Source organism: Aspergillus luchuensis, chromosome 6, assembly GCF_016861625.1.
Source record: "Aspergillus luchuensis IFO 4308 DNA, chromosome 6, nearly complete sequence".
In the NCBI taxonomy this organism is placed as follows: domain Eukaryota; kingdom Fungi; phylum Ascomycota; class Eurotiomycetes; order Eurotiales; family Aspergillaceae; genus Aspergillus; species Aspergillus luchuensis.
In genome coordinates, this window is record NC_054854.1 from 899,354 (window position 1) to 918,614 (window position 19,261).

Here is a 19,261-nt window from a genome sequence, read left to right on the forward strand (position 1 = left end):
CGATCACCCGGAATAAAAGCAACGCAAGTGCCAGGGCTGCGGAGATCCACCATGAATAAATACATGCAACCCCAGGCAAAATGGCATGTAGGACAGAACAAGGATAATACGGCACCAGCTGATGGGCCGCGTTGCACTGTGCAACGGTCACTTCGGAGAATATCACCTTCCTTTCAGTTCAGAAGCAAAAGTCAGACAACATTAGCGCAGGGAGCCAACAAAGCTTGGCAGCTTCTCTATGGTCGGTTTCTAAATTCAATGTCGAACTCCAGGTACGGGTCTTTGGCTTCCGATAAATCCAGACCTGGGTTGTTGGCTGAATTGATCACGATCTGCCATGTAGTGAACGGTCCAACCATGGCGTACTGGTCGTCAGTGGAAGCTGTGCCGATGATGCCATCCACTGTTCCTGGGCCTGTGTAGTCTTTTGTCTCGATCACGTAGCGAAAGTTTGTCACCACTGGCTGGTGGTCGAATCTATGGACTGTACCCACTTCATCAACGATGGCCTCTTGGCCGGTATGTATGAGGTTGAGATCGAGATACCCGCTGTCTGTTTTTGCGCCATCGATAAAACAGCGGATGGTCATCAGTCGGATATCGACCCTTCCTTCCCCGAAGATAAGCCCTTTGGTGTTCGTGTTGATGGTATCAGGTTTGATAACAACCTGTATGGTGTTGTTGTCGGATGTAAGATTTTGCAGGTCCTGCTTGACATTGGGAATGGGGTAGGTCACACCCTTGAGTGACTGCATGGACTGACCCCAGGACTCGACTCGTTGCGCGTAGTAGCTATCGAGATCTGAGCGGACGTGGTTTAGCATATCATAGGTAAACTGTGAGAATTTGAATCCCTCCAATGCATGCCCGATGATGTTCGTTTCATCCAAAGCGACAAATGCATAAGCTTGCTGCATCTTTTTTAGCCAGAGCTGGACAGTGGTGAGTGAATTGGTGTATAGTGTGCGCATGAACGCGGTCAAGGTAGGATATCCTAGTCCGAGCACATTGTACTCGTCACGGACGATGTCCTTCTTCTGGGTATCCAGGCCCTCGATCGTTTCTAGATAATTGATAAGAAGCTGTACATCTGCACTGTATTCCATTACCGCGGAGTTTCGGGCTTGTACTTTCTCTGGTGTTGATGTACATCAGCAGGCATGTTCTTGAGAGAAAAGACGTTGTATAATCTTAGAGCTAGGTTGAACTCACCAATATACTGATCGAAATACTCTTTGACTTCATGGAGATCCTCGACTCCGAGCGCTGCACCAAAGTCTGCTAGTAGCTTGTTCAATTCTGTTTCCAATAAAACCAGCTTTTCGCAGCCTGGATCGTCGAATTGGGCGTTTCCGTCGGCCAGAACCGTGTACCCCTCATGCAGATCCTCGATGGAGCCTTCGATTTGAGTGACAGCGCTCACAAGGTAAGACTTGTTGATGCCGACCCCAGTGTCTTTGGAAATTTTAGTGGCGTTGTCGTACGCCCATTTGGCGCCCGCGTTGACAATGTTTACCGTGGATGTGATGTCGCCTTTCAGCGAAACAATTTGACTGAGCCCGTTGAGAAGATCCCCAAACTTGAACTTGAAAGCACTGGCAATCGCATCTTCCACTTCCTCGATGGCTTCTGTCAGGCGTACTTTGGCTATTCTCATATCCTCCTGGGCCACGGCAATCTTGGAGTCTATCGCTATCAGATCATATTTCACTGCGACGATCGAATTTTGGATCTGATCTTTGGAGGTGTCACATAGGGAGCCTCTTTTTGCAACTGCCTGGGCCTGTTCCTCGGCATCAGTATCATTGTTCAGGTACCCCAGATATGCGTTCTCAATCTCTTGCAGGTCATTCAGAAATCTGTCGGCGTATTCTTTGTAAAAGGCAAAGGATCCCCTGGGAACCTTGAGATTCTGATCTCCATATGTATCTTTGGGAGCAACAAGGGCTTTGATGGTCTTGTCCACCTGGCCATAAAGTGATCGAAGCTGTTGTATCGATGTAGGCTCCTCATCCTTTGCTCCGGAAACAATCATCAATGATTCTTCCGCTTTTCGATATGCTTGTCCAAGATTGGTATCGGAAAGGTCGTCAGGGCAAGAAGGATCTCCGAAGAACCAGAATCGTTGTTGGAGTTGCTGAAGGTATCGTAAGGCGCTGGCCTTCTGGTCGTCGTTGTCAAGGAACAAAAGAGCTTTGGCCTTATCGAGAAGCATTTGGCACTCAACTGGGTGTAGGTAGCACACAGTGGAATTTAAGACTGTTGAGGTGGAGTCTATGAAAAAGGTTTGATGTGAACCATTTGATCCACTCTTGCCAGATTGTCCCTGACCCTGGGCGCTGGTCCCTCCAACTCCATATGTTCCCCCGTTGGCGTTTATACTGTTAGTCACCTCGGAAAGCAGCGAGTCTTCGTTCATCAAAAGCTTCTGATATGCCTTGGCAACACCCGATGTAAAGGTGTCTTTTGATCCGCTCAGGATCAGTTTCGCATCTTTCATGGAAGATGGCAGGGCATATATCTCCTTGACTTCTTCCTGATCCATCGTGCTGATCCAGGAGCGGACAGTGTCTCGAAAATCGATGGGCCATTGGCTTTCATCACTGTTAAGCTTTGTTAACAGCGAGTCCGAGAGGATTATCGCTTGGCTTAGAAGCCGCCCTAGAAGCACAGTGGCATGTCCGCCATTACCTCCGTCGCCACCGTTGGCGGGAGGTTTGTCCTCTGCAGTCGCGATACCGTCCCAGCCGTGACCACCAGATACTATATGAACGAAAGAAGAATAAATGGGTTAATTAGCAAAAATAACCTTAAGAACCGGATTATAAGTGCAGAAAAGCCAATACAGCTGATATCCATATGATGACAAAGAAAACCAAAAGACTGGAGAAAGGGGCCAACTGTACCATTGATCTGTATTTTCTTCACACTATCCGGTGAAAAGCTCTCCACATAGAGGTCGATGTTGCCACCAGATGCGCCTTTCAGATGATCCATTGTTCCATCTTTTCCCACCAATCCCAGTGACACCGGGTCACTCGATTCTTCAGGAACATCTATCTCATGAGTGTACAATTTGAAAGTAGCCGTGGAGCTGTTATTCTCGTCAAAATCATTTTCGGCGACGAGCTGGTTCTTCAGAGAAAACTTCTCAATATAAAGGGAAATGCCATCTTGCAATCCAGTTTCTGGTGCGAAGGCATCTTCGGACACTGAAAGAATGAGGGTTGGGTTTGCCAGAGGATATTCAACAATGTCGGGGTTCATTCTGAAGAATGATATGACAAGTATTGGATAATTTTTCACGGGTAAAAGGGCAGATACCAAATCGAATTGTAGAGGGATATTGATAGCTGAGACTAGGATTTTCGGTTTTCTTTCTTGACTTCTCGAGGTGGGATTCCCTCTTAAATCATGTTGTCTCCGTCAACACATTAGGGCTGTAATCAATGATCAGCTGCACTGTGAGGAGTTTAGCTACCCGAGAATTGAGGGAACTGACCAATGCCTGGCAAAAGTCAACCATCTACTAATTGCAATGCCTTCGGCTGAGTATGAATCTATGAGAAGTATATCGGTAGCAAGGTATCTACAGCACCTACAGTGGCAAAATTACTGAATCTAGATTCCAGCCGCTCATATGAGCTGCATGCCAACATTACCTCCACCGGAGCTGAAAGTTGAAATTCCTAGGTGTACTTCGATGACAGGGTCCTTCGGGGTTTGGATTGACTGTCGCGATAAACCTAGCGCTCGGGCTATCAAGAGAGATAGCCAATCTCTGCCGAAAGACAACTCCGCTAGGGCTGAACATCTTCCTGCGGTGACCTCATGAAAGGCTCGGTTCGTATTGAAGAGGAGTATCATAAGTGCGATACGCGTACTGTTCCCGGATTCTAGATCTTCATCTATATTGCCCCTTCCCGCTATTCTTGTCTATCCGGAAACATCTCCCGGATTAACCCTACTATTGGCTCTTAAATCCCTCAGAATTAATTTATAATTGATTTTTATGGTATCTAGGATTGCATCAGATCGGGTCCTGCAATATAATGTATTTCCCGAACAGACCCCCTGCATATACCCCGCCCCAGCTGAAAACCCGCCAAGACAATTAATCTAGAGCCAAAGCCCGTGCTATGGGCCCTTGATGTGATCCTCCACCTATCGTGGCTCGCACCGCTGCGCAAGCGTTATTTCTGGGCGCCACTGTCCATCTCGGTGGCGATCTTACCTACCAAGAGGAATATCACTGATACTACTGGCTGTATGAGATTTTGATCAATTGATGTCTTTTTCCCTATGCTGGGATAGACCGTGAGATGAATGCTCAGCTGGTGGCAATTGAGTCCTTTCCTTCTCCGTCCAGGCCCAATTCCTTGAGCCCAGGTCAGAAGACCATTCCATTGTAGCTTCTTGAAATGACTTCATGACCTGGAAGGGATCAAGTGCCATCGTCCTTATATATAAAGCCTATCCTATGCCTCGAAACCGATTATCTGCATCTTCCCAATCTCATCGATTCTTTGACATTGTTCCCAAAGGAAACTTCTATCTACTATTATGTCGACCGTGTTCCAATCCAGGGCCGACTTCCACCAGAGTCTTGTCAATTATAACCAGACCACCACTGATGGCTGGGATGTGATTGTCAGCTACTCTGAGGAGAAGCTTAATGCCCTGTTGAAGAAATACTGGTCTCAGCGGTTTGATCAGGCTCAGATTTCATTCCAGCACAAGTCAGGCACTAGTGCCAATTATTTCGTATACACTTGGAACCTTACTCTCGACAACCCAACCTTATCCTTCAAGTCACTCGCTACCACTCATGGCGATGTTGCTGTCTCTGCTATATCGTGGAAGATATCAGGCACCATGAATACCGTACTGTACTCTAAAGGCACAGAGACTGATTTGGGTGATGAGGACGTGGGGAAGGATCAAGAAACCTACTTAGAAGTGGTAACGCCGGTCTTTGCTATGGATGGGGAGTCTACCGATACCAGCCAGGCCAAGGTTAGTCTCATTGCTCACATCATCAGCTCCTTTATAATGAGTCTGTGCGGGACATACTGAAACTTGATATTCTATAGGCCAGTGATTCAACCTTCCAGTTCAGCGATAACACCGAATCCAGCTACAATATCATCCTTCATTTCCAGAGTGTACAGGACTCTGACTGGTCTGTCAAGACGCCTGACTCGAGTGATCCGCTCAACGATAGTCTCACGGAAATGGTGAACGCGCTGAACAACAATGAGGAGATCAGTTCATTCACCTTCACTCTCGGGACGGTTACAAACACGAAGGATCAGACTTCTGATTTCTTGCAGCCACAGGAATTCAGATTCAATGCTACCGAGGGTGTTTTGAGCATCTTCATCAAAGTTAAAGGCGGCAGTGGCAAGGGAACTGCGGAAACACCACAGTTCCAGCTTACCCATGAGAAGGGTATCGCGGCTATTCCTGAGGGCTATGAAGCGAGTATTATTCTCTCTCAAACACTCATCCGGGATGACTATCTCCTTAAACAGATTGGAGAGGCCTGCAAGGATCAGTTACAGAGTAGCGGCGGCGTGACGGTTGATCAAGCATATCCGAATCCAACCCTCCTTTTGAGGTTCAAGTCCGAAAAGGTCTGGGAGGGTGACTCGACGAGCCACGGTGGCTGGCCTGTGAACGGCAAAGGAGAGATCACAGTAGATTGGGACAAATATCCTTTGATGCTGTCTATTTTTGATGACGGTACGCCGCTTACGTCTCATTACAAGTGGGTCTGGGATAATGCTTTGGTTGAGTTATCCTACACCACAAGTAATCCAATCCATGGAGATCCAGGTGGGCCATATACTGCCACTACTACTGGGAGTATCAAAGCCGTAAGTCAAGTTTCCTATTCAAACTTACTTTATGAAGGAGCACTTCAAGCTAAGGAAGATAGAACTCGATGCCCATCGCCACTGTTTCAGGTGACACATTGAAGTTCGATATCCAATTTACTTCCGATAATCAGCCGAATGCTTCCTTCTCCAACGTCGGGCCTGCAGACATGAGTGGATCAGTCGAATTCCCGACATTTAACCTCGAACTCCCTGACCTCAATTTCTTTCAAACGCAGAATGTGCTGGCCCCAGGGGAGCATTTTATTAAGGCGGAAGACACTATGTGTCCGTGCGACTTGTTTGTTCTAGGATCGATGTATAGCTGATAGGTATCTTGTGGACTGCTTAGCCTGATATGTTGGATTACTCAATGTACTCAGAACGGCTTATCCTGTGCTATCAAAGGGGTTTTTGATTGTTGGAGGTAGTGGGCATATCAATGAACGTAGCTGAAATAGCAAGAGTGTGTGCTATCTGTCCAATTGCTAGATACTATTATTCATAGCCGGTGCACGTTTATGATGCAAACCCTGCCGAATATTCCCCTTTTAGGCATTACAAGTAAGCGCGAACCCGAAGGTTCAATTCTAGCTCATTAATACGTAATTCTATGTGGTAGATCCTGTGACTGATTATATTTTCTGGATACCATGTCCGTTATATTATATCATTATTTATTTTTTCTTTTTGTACTTTTTGCTGATTTGGGTACATTTAGCTACATCGATAACTTTCTTATACTGTAATATCTATCCTTACATGATTACTTCGCGTTTAAGCACGTCAAAAATAATCCGGGTTATATTCTATTCAAATTATTGCATACCTCTATAGCTAGTACCTTACATATGAGGCTCGACTAGATGAAGAATCTGAACTGGATTGAAATGAGTATTGCCAGTGACTGAAAGATCAAAATCAAAGACAGAATGATCAAATAGCAATCAGACAGCAGCAGAACCACTTGATAGAAGCAAGATTCTACCCGATACACCACACTATCGTTTCCCTTAGTAGAGCGACCATTGATCAGACTTCTCGTCATCACTTTTGTCTTCGGTTTCTGACTCAAAGACACCCAGCATAGGATCCCTACCGCCTACTTCTCGGGAGAGAGTTGCAGCTTCTCTTATTATGTGGCAGAGGCGACCGATGACCTCCTTTTGGTCCAAGTACCAGGACAAATTCAATTTGGTTGAATACTATATTGTATACATTGGCTTCAGTCAAACGAGAAAATGAGATATATAAGAACAATAAACAAGAAGTGTCTGGGATCCGTACCTTGCCGCTATCGTTCAGGTGGAAGAAATTCCAGGTATAGGTATCGGTATGGATTCCGTAAATGTCCCCGTTATCGCCTGCCTCTTTCCGCTGGCGATGAATAGCGGCTGGTCGACCGAATTCAATGTCCATCAACTCTAGAAATGACAAGGGAGTAGAAATGAACTTACACATAGCTGCAAGGACTCCCCAGCCCTCATCGGGGACGATCGTCTGTTTCCGAAGCACAATGACGTTTGTATCCAAAGTTGGGCGGCAGCCGTACAGTAGAAGAAAATGCATAGTAATCTCCATAGTATCAGTTTCGAAGTCAGTGACAGGTGGAAGAATAATTTTCTGGTCAACCATCCAGCATGGCGTTGAATAGTCAACTGAAGGGCGCTCGGAGTTGGACGCAGACTTAGTTGCTGGGTCTTCTTCGTTAACTCCACTGGTGCAAGCTTCCTGCATGACCTTGGCCAACAACACCATAAGTATTGCACTCAGTCGAGGCCGAATCAATCTCACGTCACAATGTTCAGTACCGAGCCCTAAAGCGAAGTCCGGCAATAGAGTCTCTTTGAAAGTAGTTAGAAGGGATGTTAGATCTAGTTTTCGGGGGATCATCACATACCCAGATTCTTTGGTATTTGAACATCGGTAAGGTCCTGGTCAATCTGCCATGGCTTCTCCGCTTCCTCATCCTGAGCCCGAGTGAGATCGAGGCCAAGTCTGAAATAAGGTGCAAGGGCAGTTATGTCATTCCCCACCCCTATATCCTTGGGATCATACATATCCATTTTGTACTGTGAGTCGATAGTAGAGGTAAAGGGCTTTGGAAGGGTGAAGTAGATGTTGGAGATGAGCAATGAGTGAAGTTGAGGAATAGATGCAGTGAATGAATGTTCAAACTATGAGGTTAATGCGGAGTCATAAACCACCCCTATAAACAATGACGAAATATCAACTACATCATCCATTTTTCCCTTCGCCATCACCCTCCTAAGATCGCAACACCTTTTTAAAATGCCTCACCTTCTGAAATTGAGATACAGCGCCGACAATGGAGGTGATAATTAACCGTCTAGAGGTCAGAATTAAGGCCGCCATCTCGCGGTCTGTTGGTGAGCAGAAGAAGAACGAGCTAGATCCAGAACTCTCCAAACATTTCGATTTAGCCAAGAAGGAGTCACGCCAAGAACAGCAAGGTCAAGGGTCATCATGCCCTCATAAGGCAGTTACTAGTATAAAGCCTGAAGATGTCGAAAAGACCTTCGGCATCTCTATTGATTCAACCGGTGGAAACTGGACTCTATCGGCGAAGGATCGCGTCGCAATCCCCCAACACCTTAGTAAGCCGTTTTCCGGGCGTGTCATTCAACCAAGCCTTTACTAAATCGATGCAGGAGAAGCACTACGTGATATAGATATCGTGATAGAAGGGGCACCGCTTAATGAGGCGCATACCCGGGCCCGAATCGATGCCGTGCTCTTCAGCACCCTCGCCGCAGCAAAGAGGGAGGAAAGATCAAACCAGAATCGGATGTCTTCCTCGTCCACCCAATCTGTCCGATCCGTACACTTGCAATTTGAAAAGGACATGAAGATGGAATGGACATTTCCCAACAAGAAAAGATGGCTAGTAACTGGCAGGACCGATTACTCACTTTGGTACGGAGAACCTGGCCAGATGGAAGCAAATCTTGTCGTGTGCGAGGCGAAGAGTAAGGGGGTGATGGGCGTGGACCAAACTCTCGTTTACATGGGTCAGTATACAGATTATATGGTTTTCTAACGTTGGCACCTATCCCCTCTCCTGCTCTGGACATTGGCGATGGATTATTTCGATCGACCCACTTTCAGCTTCATCGTTTACTAGACTACTTTCTAACGAACAATAGCGATGCTGCACCAGGCCCGGAGAGCGGCCGGTCGCCACGACACTGCTATCTACGGTGTTGCAACTGACAGTAACATCTGGGAATTTATTCGATTGGGAAACGATAGCAAAGTAAGTAGAAACGAAGGAAAATGACCAGGAACCATAGAGAATGGGGGCTGACAAAACGTCTCAGTACTCCGTCGCCCACTATAGGTGGGACCATGGCCAGGGAATCCAAATTATATCGACTTTACGGCGCATCATTGATCACGCCAGTGGTCTCACGGGTGGCGGAGCAGTCCTTGGTAGGAAGAGAACCCTTTCGCAAGCGAGTAGGATTGAATTTCAGTCCTCCCGGTAGCAGAGAGCGATTTTGACAGTGGCGCAATGGCTTCTTTGACGGCTTGCAAAGGACTTTTTCGTTATAGTGATAGTTGATAGACCGGGATCTGATGGGATTGGCGCAAGAGGGAACTGCATAAGGGACATGGTCGGCGCTTTTGCTTATTTCATAGCTAAGTTTCAATGAAACTTTCTATCTTTGACTGTTGGAACTTGTAACCGGCGGACTGCATCGTGACAATTGTCAAGAGTAATGACTCCGACAGTAGTAATACTTCCAAGGAATGTATATACTTCCAAGAAATATATACTGCTTGAGCTGAGGTAAGTTGCAGTGGAGTCTGGGTTATATTTGGGACGGTAGTACCAAGGAGTGATTGAAGGTCACAGTATTTCGCCAAGGAAGTCGATGGAATACGGTGTAATTTATAGGCTATCAAGAGGACTGTGTGGTTATTCAAGTTAGTAAAGATCTTGAAGTGGTAACAGTATGTTTTATCTGCCAACTTGCTAGAAATTATTACTTATAACCAGTGCCCCTTTTTTATGCAACCCATCCGGATATCCCACTTTCGGCACTACAAGGAAGCCCGAACCCGATTCAAAATCACAGTCTGCGTCTGTAAAAACTCATTCAAACCCCATTTCCCTCCAAATCGACCATATCCACTGTCTCCCACTCCTCCGTGCGGTAACGTCGGTTCATCATGCACCGTGCCTCCATTGACATGGACCGCTCCGACGGCAATATCTGCAGACATCCCGAGGGCCTTGAAATGGTCCCGCGTAAACACCGCCGACGATAGGCCGTACGCGGACCGCTTAACCATCTGCAGACCCTGTTCTGCTGATTCAACAGCAATGATGCCAAATACCGGGCCAAACGACTCGATTGTATAGAACTCCATTTCTTCCGTGACACCTTCAATCACCGTAGCTGGGAAAGCCAAGGGATCCTCAGCGAGAGGGTTGCGAGCCTGGTGAATGACAGCACCCTTGGACCTTGCATCCTCCACCAACTGCGTAAGACGAGCTCGACCCGCCGCCGAGATAACCTTGTGTGGCCGATCTTCGCTGTGCAAGCGCTCTAGGATCTTCTTGGTCAACTCCTTCGCCACGGACTGAACAACATAGACGAGATCAGTCGACATGCAAATCTGGCCATTCTATGTTCAATCTTGTTAGCACACATCGCCTTCCAAAACAAGTCCACGAGATAGAAGCAGATACTCACATTCAGATAACCAGCCGCAATAATTTCGTCCGCTGCCTGATCCAGATCCGCATCTTCCAATACCACAACGGGATTCTTACCACCCAACTCCAGCAGCACTGGCTTCAACGCCATCGCCGCCTTGGACGCAATCACACGTCCCACCTGCGTCGACCCTGTGAAATTGCACTTCTTCACAGCCGGATGCTGAATCATACACTCGTAGATTTCCGCTGCGTCCTGCGGCCGATGCAGAACAAAGTTCACCACTCCGGGTGGGAACCCTGCTTCTCTGAACAGCGCAGCGAGGAAGTAATGCGTTTGAGGACTCAATTCGGAACCCTACTCTTGTCAGTGACCAATTTTGCCTCCCATTGGATTAAGACATAGTGGCAATCCTCACCTTCAAAATCGCTGTATTACCCGCCGCAATTACCGGAATCACCGATCTCAATCCCAAAATCACCGGCGCGTTCCACGGCGCGATGCCCAGCACCACACCGAGCGGCTTCTTCATGACAAGCGCATACGTATTTCCCTGCGATGAAGGGATCGTGCCGCTGATGGCGTCTGTTATTGTTGATGCGGTCTCCTCGACAATGCCGGCTGCTATTTCGACATTGAGCTGGGACCAGAGTGGTGTGCAGTGAATTTCATCTTTGATGAGAGTTTGGATGGTGCTGGATTTTTCGCGAAGGAGCTTTATTATCTATTGTTAGACGAATTTATTTCTTGGCGAAAAAACTAGGGTGTTGAGTGGCTTACCCTGGCCAGATTGAGAAGCAGACGTCGACGTTCCTCGGGGGGTGTTTGTGACCATGACGGGAAGGCACTTGCACAGGATTCAACTGCTTGAACGGCGAGATCGGAGGTTGCGCCTTGGAAAAATTTTAGGTGTGGTGCGGATTTAGAAGTGATGGGGTGTTTGCGGTCATTGTTGGAGAGGAGTATATCTTTGCCGTGAATGATGAGGGGAATTGCGGTTGTGGTGACCATTTTGATATCTGGTGAAGGTGGTTGTTTGATTTCTTGCAGGATCACTCAAGTTTCTTTTTTTTCTGGGGGAGGGCGCCCCCTCTTCTATTTGAAGGGGACAGAGACTCCACTACCGACATTAGTAACCGTTGAAGCAACCCCCTGTCACTTCTTCAGCGCTTGGTTCGCCTTCGAAATTGAAGCGCGCCGTTAGCGTCCATTGGGGGGAGTCTGCAGGTCGAGACGTTGCCGCGTATTCTATCCGGACCCGCTGTGGCATATTAGAGTTAGGGTCCTTGCGGGGTGCTATATCCGATTTCTTGCAATTTTCTGGCTGTGTATATCCGAAATTCGTAGAGTTATGGTGAGTAGTTCGGATATACGGGCGTGGCGAGCGTTTAGTGCGGTGGGGCGGCAAGATGAACCACGGATGCCTTCTCAGATTTGGCTGCCTCAAAAGTTGGGGTGATCGATCTATTCAATGAGGGTAGTTGGCCCGATTGTGTAATATATGGCATATTTAGAGAGCTCGAGTGAACTGATGATGGTTTATTGTCTTTCGCGATCTATAGCAGTAGCACCTTCAATGCACCTGCGTTTGAAGGGTGGTGACAGCACAAAATACAGTTTGCGGAAGGCCGGCACTTGACTCCACAAACCGTGGGCCTTGAGCCCGGCTTTAGATCGATGTCCGGGGTTATCTCCGCTGTGTATCGGAGATCTTGATCGTAATCCGTGAATGTCAGGGGCAGGCAAACAATGTGGTATCCATAGCTTATTGATTGACCCACCTGTCGGTGCCCAGAGGTACCTGATACCTTATATCGGTATGAGAGATCATCAGTAACACGAATCTGAGGTTTAGGTTTGAATTTAGACATGACTACTTGTGAGGAGTGGATGTGATGCTGCGATGGTAGATTTCAGCAATTAGGGCTATAAAGCCATGTTGTACAACCGCGGAATTGCGAGCCAAGGGACACTCTTCATACTATTACTTTTATGTTAGCCTCCGAATAGTCGAGTGGTTGTCCACATTCACACTATTTATCCCACCCAGCTCCATAGTAGCACGGGTACGAATCCCCTTGAGGGATTTGTTTTTTGGATGCATTTTTTTTTCTTGTTTTAGCTTACCATAGATCGTGTACATGTTCTTTTCATTATTCTTCATATTGTTGTCACTCGTAATCATATAGATCTATTGAAATATTCTCGAATAAAGTGAAACTCTTCTCTGATTCCTTGGTTTCGGGGATTAAATCAGTTCCTCGGTACATATATAATTATCTAGTGGACAGACGCCTGCATAGTCATTTAGAGTTCAGTCTGGCCCCAGGGCTTGAAACCAGGCCTCAGTGAATGTGTTTGGAGAATTTATTCTCTTTGACTGTAGACCATAAGAAAATATTCATCAATTGCCACAGAGTTAAGAGAAACTGCCCCTGCTCCCCCCTGCGATATTGACTGCGGTATATGATATATGATAGCTAGTGTAAGTAATGAATTTTGGCTGGCAACAAGTGCTGCATTTCAGCAGCCTCGAGGACTTGATCAACCTAGGCCTCCTGAGAAATTGTACTCCAGGATTTCGATGGCAGGTTAAATCCAATTCCCCCTGTAGCTCCCATCCTACTGGGTACTCATCCGCAATATATAAACATTCCTTGTAGCGATCTCTCAACTGAACTCTTTATGGTCGACCTTCAAGAATACCGCTTTCCATGTAACAATAGACACTAGCAATTCGGCGAGGCTTATCCAACTACAGTCGTCTGCATGTGATATCACAACATCAACTCAGTTCTGACAAGCAAAGTTTATCCTTGACCTCCATATTTGGCAATCTACACTGATGAACCTTAGGGGAAAGACACTTTGATATGAATAAGGTTCTGCTCCAAAGCCTGGGTCCTACATTGGATTAGCAATTTTATTTTCTAGTAGTCTGGCGTAAGGCTGATTTTTGAATTAGTTCATCATCGCATATCTATCCACAATGAACACCTTCTCGCTCACGCCAGTATAGAAAACAAAATGTTTGTCTAATAACAGGAGGAGAAGCTCGGCGAAGGGTTATGAATACAGGAACAAATCTGGTTCCAGATATAATCAGCACCATGGGGCGAACTGTATGACTAAATCCATGCAAAATGAAGTAATGTTGCAATTTGTAAGTGATGGAGTTTGCAGCATACTCATAGTATAGTGAGCAGGGTTCATGTTTCTTAATTTATTCAATAATGCCGATATTGGCAATGACCAGCTGCAAGACGTCACCAAACTAGAGAAAGATTTGCCTCATAGCCATAATATCCGACAGGCTGGGATATCCCTGACGAGGAGATCATAAGATGACTTCCCAACCGTGGTGTTTTCGTTTGGACTGTCACTACACCAAGGATGATAGACAGTACATGTAGGTATTATACTAGTCAGTGTGATGATTTTTGTATTCGACCAGATGAACAAAGAAAGCATCTTTCCAGTATATTTGGCTTTTGTGTACCCTTTGTGTGATTCCTTATACCGTATGCGTGTTGAGCTTCAGGTTGAGGAGCCAGAGCATAGGATCACAAACAGCACCAGTGCCTTGGCATATGCGGCATATATTTAAAAGAGGATATGTATCTGCACTTGGTTTACGAAATTGGCCGCGGTGAAATTTCCAGCTAGATATGTAGCATCTAGCCAGTCAAAGTCTGCTTACGAACATCTTCCTGCTTTCTATCTCGATAATACCTTCCATTCTCGACATGGTTAAGGTGCGTGTAGTTAGACTTCGTGGTACAGTCCACCCTAGTACCCAGTTCAGCATTCCAAAACCTTATCTGGCACACGTTGAGTGGGCAGTATATCAACTAGAGAAACACTAGGTTCGTTGGCTAGTCAGTGAGAGTTTTGATAAATCCCGCATCGGACACGATCGAGGTTGCTTGTGGGTTCGAGGTGAAATCTCGAATTGCTCCATCATCTCCACAAAACGTTTCAAAGATATACATCTGCCTGGTACCAAAGCCCCAGCAAACTAGACGATGGATAAATTATCAATACCACTCCAGTAGTACCAGAGTAGGGAACAAGATCGTGTCGAGTCACTATCAGCAAATTCATTGTGCTTTGCACTACGGCTTGTCTGTTAGTACCATTGGGTGTTATTTAAGCGTAGACCTTGAAGTTATGATAACCTATGGAGGAGCACCCGAGAAGTGTGGTTTGGGTGCTGATTAATATCACATCATTACTGTACAGGGCAACAGAAAAATCTGTGACAGTTTTGCCACCGATGGACCAAACTTCCACTGACAATGCTTCCATACGGGACCATCGCACAGTGCGGGATCTGAAAATCAGTGGCACAACAACCAGCATTAGGCAGCCCGAGGTAATGAGGATGTTGGGCAAGGTTGCTTGAGTGATGTACGCATCATATGCTCGGCGTCTTCTTGGTCGCATCAACCGACACGAAAAGGCAGGTTCGATATTGGGCATGAATGATCATCATGAAGAGATCGTATGGGTTTCTAAATGGGGTAAACTGCAACGTCGGTGGAGCCACCACAAGGTTGAAACTTTGCTGCGATCGTGGTGGTTATGATGATGAGACGGAGGACGATGACAGGGAACAAGCGGTGTCTCCTGATTGTCCCTGTCCCTGTTCCTTGGCCTCATACGTGGTTTCTGTTGTCTTCAAGTCCGTGGTTCTCCTTCCACAAATGACGTAGGGAGAGATATTGGATGGTTGTAGTCAACAGAAACCGTGCAGAAATCACCAGAACTGAATGGCACTAGATCATTTCTGGCGCTGGCTCCGAGGGCGGTGCAACGGGTGGAGACCCAACAAGGTTAGACTTATTTGCAGTATGCATATTTTTCGGCGCTAGTCCCGGAGTGGCAAGGTCGAACTCAAAAATGAGAACGGAAACGGAAGACCAGCGATAGATCCCCAAAAAATTCAACGGGCAAAAAGAGATGACCAGACTGGGGCTCGATCCCAGGACCTTATCGGTGTTAACGATACGTGATAACCAACTACACCATCCAGCCAACTGTTGATATTCGCTTTTGCTGATCGGAGATTATGTTCTCCCGGTCAATGTGAAGGATCTCACCACTGCGGCTTCTGGCTGCTCTCTTCTCCTCACACCATGGCTTCATCACAGGTTTCGGCATCCATTCATAAACGTTACTATGAGATCGTCTCCTACATCAGGCCACTCATGCTCGCCATGGACAACAACCTCAGATGCCGGTTTACCCCTATCATGACATATCTCCAAGCCACTGTCTACTCCATGTCCGAGCCGGTTGCAATAGTTCGGCATCCTTCGCGACGGCAACTGCCCCCGTCTTATGCACGGCATACACGGCATGCCGTCACGATGCTGACCGGTGTCTGACTCGGATGAACTCGGCGCCTCACACCTCAGTGGCTCAACCATCTGCATCCTCACTTCTCCATCCCGACCCGAAAATCCTGGCAGCTATTCGGCGCTGTGGAGCTCTGATCCCATACGTGTCAGTTGCCAAACAATCAGCGCAGCAAAACTTACCCGGCTAGCATTGCCTGTCAGAGTTGTGAAGCGCGAATAACACGAGTTTAGGCTAAACATCTGCCGGAAAAAGGGTGAGATTGACGCTATAGTCTGGCACTATCAGCTCTACGCGAGGCGCGAGACACGCATCCAGAGTGGTCCAGGTGCAGCGCCTGGCAGGTCAGCCGGCTTGGTCGGCACAGTCCAAGCTGGTTCGTACACTGCTCATGACTAAATGCTTTGGACTGGTGGGCCCCGAGGATTTCTGTAGACTACGAGGTTTCAGTTGAACCGGAATTGATTAATTTCGCCAGAGGTTCTGGAATCCTACAAGGATATCTAGCTCAACCCCGGCGAACACCCATATAAGGATTGACAGTCTGGAGTCTGGAGGCGGGCTAAGTTTGTTGATAATCCTGGAGAAGACACACGATCATTACCGGTCTGACCCTTGACACTGGGGATAGTCGGCGTGGTGCGCAAACGTGAGACACGGCGTGCATACGACTTGCTGCAACTGCTTCCCGGTTTAGCTGCGGTGAGGTCTTTTCCCCGAGGTCAACCCGAGACCGTCTCCGAAAAGCGTGGGATGGACCCAGTGAGTGGCAAGGCTCCGAGTCGGCCCGACGGCTGACTTGCCTTTCTCGGGATGCCGACTGGTCGACGGTTGGCTTAGGGTTGGCCGATGATCCAAGTTATGGATCTGATCTCGGGCGAGTTCCGAGGATCAACCATCCCTCCCGCAATAAGGGGTATGGGCATGAGAGCTGTCTGTACAGTGTAAGAGGAGATATTAGTGGTAAAGAAACGTTTGGGAACAGTTCTCCAACGCAAATTGAATCGCCTGCAGAAATCTTCTCTCCGAAAGATGAAAAATCTGATCCGACAAGGAACAGGCAGGTGATGGACAAGTTTCCCCGAGGTTTCTCAGACCCCAAATCAACCGATCAAGAATGGATCGACCGCAGAGTTTGCGACCCACTTGAACCACAATATGATGCCTGGATGGCGGATGCAGGACAATTGGACAACAACCGTCCACAAGCCTAGCCCTGGCCAGCATCATTCGTGCAGGGCAGTCAGACTTCTCCAGCCTCGGGGCCACCGTCCAGTTTCCACCCCGACTTTATGACGCACCCCAGAAGGATATCGAAGCATCGCTTATGCGCAGGTGGACCGACAGGAGGGAAAAACCGGAGTCTACACCCACGGGCTTGAATCGGCTTGCGGGCTTGCCCCCTTCCCCCGTGTTTTGTTTTATATTTCCCCCATCTCCCGCAATTCTTGACCCTTTCTACTTCCTCTCTCACTCCTCCTTCTCCCTTTCCTCCCTCCCCTCCTCCTCTACTTCACCATGGACAAAATGGACAAGTCCCAACCCGCCCTCTCCACCCATACGGAGAATGCCTCCCCCGGCCCCTCCAGCGTGACTGCTTCAACGGCGTCGGGTCGTGTGGCTGGTGGGAAGTACCTCGAGGGTGTCAACGAGAGCTCGGCCCATGATGGCCCCCTCCAAACCGTTGACTTCGACCTCCCTGTGACCGTCACCCAACGCATGGTTCAAGACGGCAACCAATACATCGTCCTCGACTTCGTCCCGGGAGACAAGGAGAACCCTTTCAACTGGGACCCCAAGTACAAGGCTTTCATCAGCGCCCTTCTCTGTCTCATGACCCTCTTTATCGGTCTCGCCACAACAGCCTACAGCTCCGGTATCAGCGACATGGCCTCTGACCTGGGCACTTCTCAAGAAATTGCTCAGCTCGGTCTCTTCCTCTTCAACTTCACCTGTGCCTTGGCTCCGCTATTCCTGGCCCCCTTCTGTGAGTTGGCTGGACGTCGTGTCGTCTACACTGGCGCCTACTTCTGCTTCGCCATCATGTTCATCGGTCTCGCCCTGGGCAAGAACATCGGCACCATCCTCGTCTGCCGTGCCCTGCTCGGTCTGTTCGGTTGTGTCGGTACCATCCTTGTCGGTGGTACCTTCGGTGACATGTACCGCCCGGAGGACCGCGCCATCCCCGTTGCAACCTTCTCTTTCATCGCCATCTTCGGTACCGTCGGTGCCCCCATCTACGCCGGCTTCATCGACCAAGCTCTGGGCTGGCGCTGGGTTGAGGGTATCCAGGGTCTTGCCAACATTCCCCTCGGCCTCGTCATCCTCTTCTTCCTCCCCGAAACCCGTGGTAGCGTCGCCCTCGGCAAGCGCGCCAAGGCCCTCCGCACTCATACCGGTGACGACCGTTACGTGACCGAGAACGACCTCGAAGCCCCCTCCCTCAAGACCATGCTTCACAACTCCTCCGTCAAAGCCATCAAGATGCTGGCCACCGAGCCTGTCGTGTTCGCCTTCGGTCTCTGGATCGCTTTCGCCTGGTTCTTGACCTTCCTCTTCCTCAGCGTCATCCCCATCACCTTCCAAGAAAAGAAGGGCTGGAACGAGGGTGTCTCCGGCCTCCCCTACATCGCCCTCTGCCTGGGAACCACCATGGGCTTTGGTCTCAACTTCTTCCAGATCCGCAAGTACGAGTCCCTTGTTAAGATCGGTGAGGCTCGCCCCGAGGCTCGTCTTTATGGTGCCCTCTACGGCGCTGTCTGGCTCCCCATCGGTCTCTTCATCTACTCTTTCACCCAGTACGCCGACCTGCCCTGGATCGCTCCCGTCATTGCCCTGGTCCTCATCGCCATCGGTATCTTCTTCATCTTTGAGTCCTGCTACAGCTTCACCTCCGATTGCTACGGCGAGAGCTCTTCTTCTGCTATCGCCGGTCAGGGTTTCATGCGTAACACCCTGGGTGCGGTGTCTCCCTTGTTCGCCTCCCAGTTCTTCCACAACGTCGGCTCTCAGTATGCCGGTCTGATCCTGGCTCTGATTGCCTCTGCCTTGACCCTTATTCCCTACGTGCTGTTCTGGTACGGACCTCAGCTCCGGGCTAGGAGTAAGCTCGCTAGTCTGGTTGTGCATGGCGATAGCGAGAAGAAGGGCCACTCTGCTGGTCAGGGTGTGTAAATGTCTTACGTCCCTCTCCCCTTGATCTATGGTCGGTCTGTCTGTCCCCGGTTCGGATGGATAGATACTACTATTGATGTGTATATATGAGATTGTCGGGTGTTATGATTGACCAAGTATATATGTTACCCACTCTGAAACAAAAAAAGAATTTTCATG

The 19,261-nt window shown here is 48.3% G+C and overlaps 7 protein-coding genes across 7 annotated transcripts; 4 read left to right on the plus strand and 3 right to left on the minus strand.

The window, feature by feature from the left end:
* Positions 1 to 236: 236 nt before the first annotated feature.
* AKAW2_60338A (uncharacterized protein) lies at positions 237 to 3,267 on the minus strand (the record flags this gene model as incomplete). The annotated part of the gene is made up of 3 exons (XM_041692453.1): positions 237 to 1,135; positions 1,213 to 2,763; positions 2,907 to 3,267. 3 exons carry the CDS (start codon positions 3,265 to 3,267, stop codon positions 237 to 239), a joined length of 2,811 nt encoding a protein of 936 aa, XP_041545836.1.
* A 1,296-nt stretch (positions 3,268 to 4,563) lies between these two features.
* On the plus strand, positions 4,564 to 6,208 carry AKAW2_60339S (uncharacterized protein; the record flags this gene model as incomplete). Its single annotated transcript, XM_041692454.1, has 3 exons — positions 4,564 to 5,016; positions 5,094 to 5,879; positions 5,942 to 6,208. 3 exons carry the CDS (start codon positions 4,564 to 4,566, stop codon positions 6,206 to 6,208), a joined length of 1,506 nt encoding a protein of 501 aa, XP_041545837.1.
* A 684-nt stretch (positions 6,209 to 6,892) lies between these two features.
* Positions 6,893 to 7,945, minus strand: AKAW2_60340A (uncharacterized protein; the record flags this gene model as incomplete). The annotated part of the gene is made up of 3 exons (XM_041692455.1): positions 6,893 to 7,084; positions 7,167 to 7,723; positions 7,780 to 7,945. The coding sequence occupies 3 exons, from the start codon at positions 7,943 to 7,945 to the stop codon at positions 6,893 to 6,895; spliced, it is 915 nt and encodes a 304-aa protein (XP_041545838.1).
* Positions 7,946 to 8,208: 263 nt separating this feature from the next.
* AKAW2_60341S (uncharacterized protein) lies at positions 8,209 to 8,940 on the plus strand (the record flags this gene model as incomplete). Its single annotated transcript, XM_041692456.1, has 2 exons — positions 8,209 to 8,497; positions 8,552 to 8,940. 2 exons carry the CDS (start codon positions 8,209 to 8,211, stop codon positions 8,938 to 8,940), a joined length of 678 nt encoding a protein of 225 aa, XP_041545839.1.
* A 1,007-nt stretch (positions 8,941 to 9,947) lies between these two features.
* AKAW2_60342A (putative aldehyde dehydrogenase) lies at positions 9,948 to 11,578 on the minus strand (the record flags this gene model as incomplete). The annotated part of the gene is made up of 4 exons (XM_041692458.1): positions 9,948 to 10,535; positions 10,604 to 10,924; positions 10,986 to 11,282; positions 11,348 to 11,578. 4 exons carry the CDS (start codon positions 11,576 to 11,578, stop codon positions 9,948 to 9,950), a joined length of 1,437 nt encoding a protein of 478 aa, XP_041545840.1.
* Positions 11,579 to 15,705: 4,127 nt separating this feature from the next.
* Positions 15,706 to 15,957, plus strand: AKAW2_60343S (uncharacterized protein; the record flags this gene model as incomplete). The annotated part of the gene is made up of 1 exon (XM_041692459.1): positions 15,706 to 15,957. One exon carries the CDS (start codon positions 15,706 to 15,708, stop codon positions 15,955 to 15,957), a length of 252 nt encoding a protein of 83 aa, XP_041545841.1.
* Positions 15,958 to 17,446: 1,489 nt separating this feature from the next.
* Positions 17,447 to 19,102, plus strand: AKAW2_60344S (uncharacterized protein; the record flags this gene model as incomplete). Its single annotated transcript, XM_041692460.1, has 1 exon — positions 17,447 to 19,102. The coding sequence occupies one exon, from the start codon at positions 17,447 to 17,449 to the stop codon at positions 19,100 to 19,102; it is 1,656 nt and encodes a 551-aa protein (XP_041545842.1).
* Positions 19,103 to 19,261: the final 159 nt, after the last annotated feature.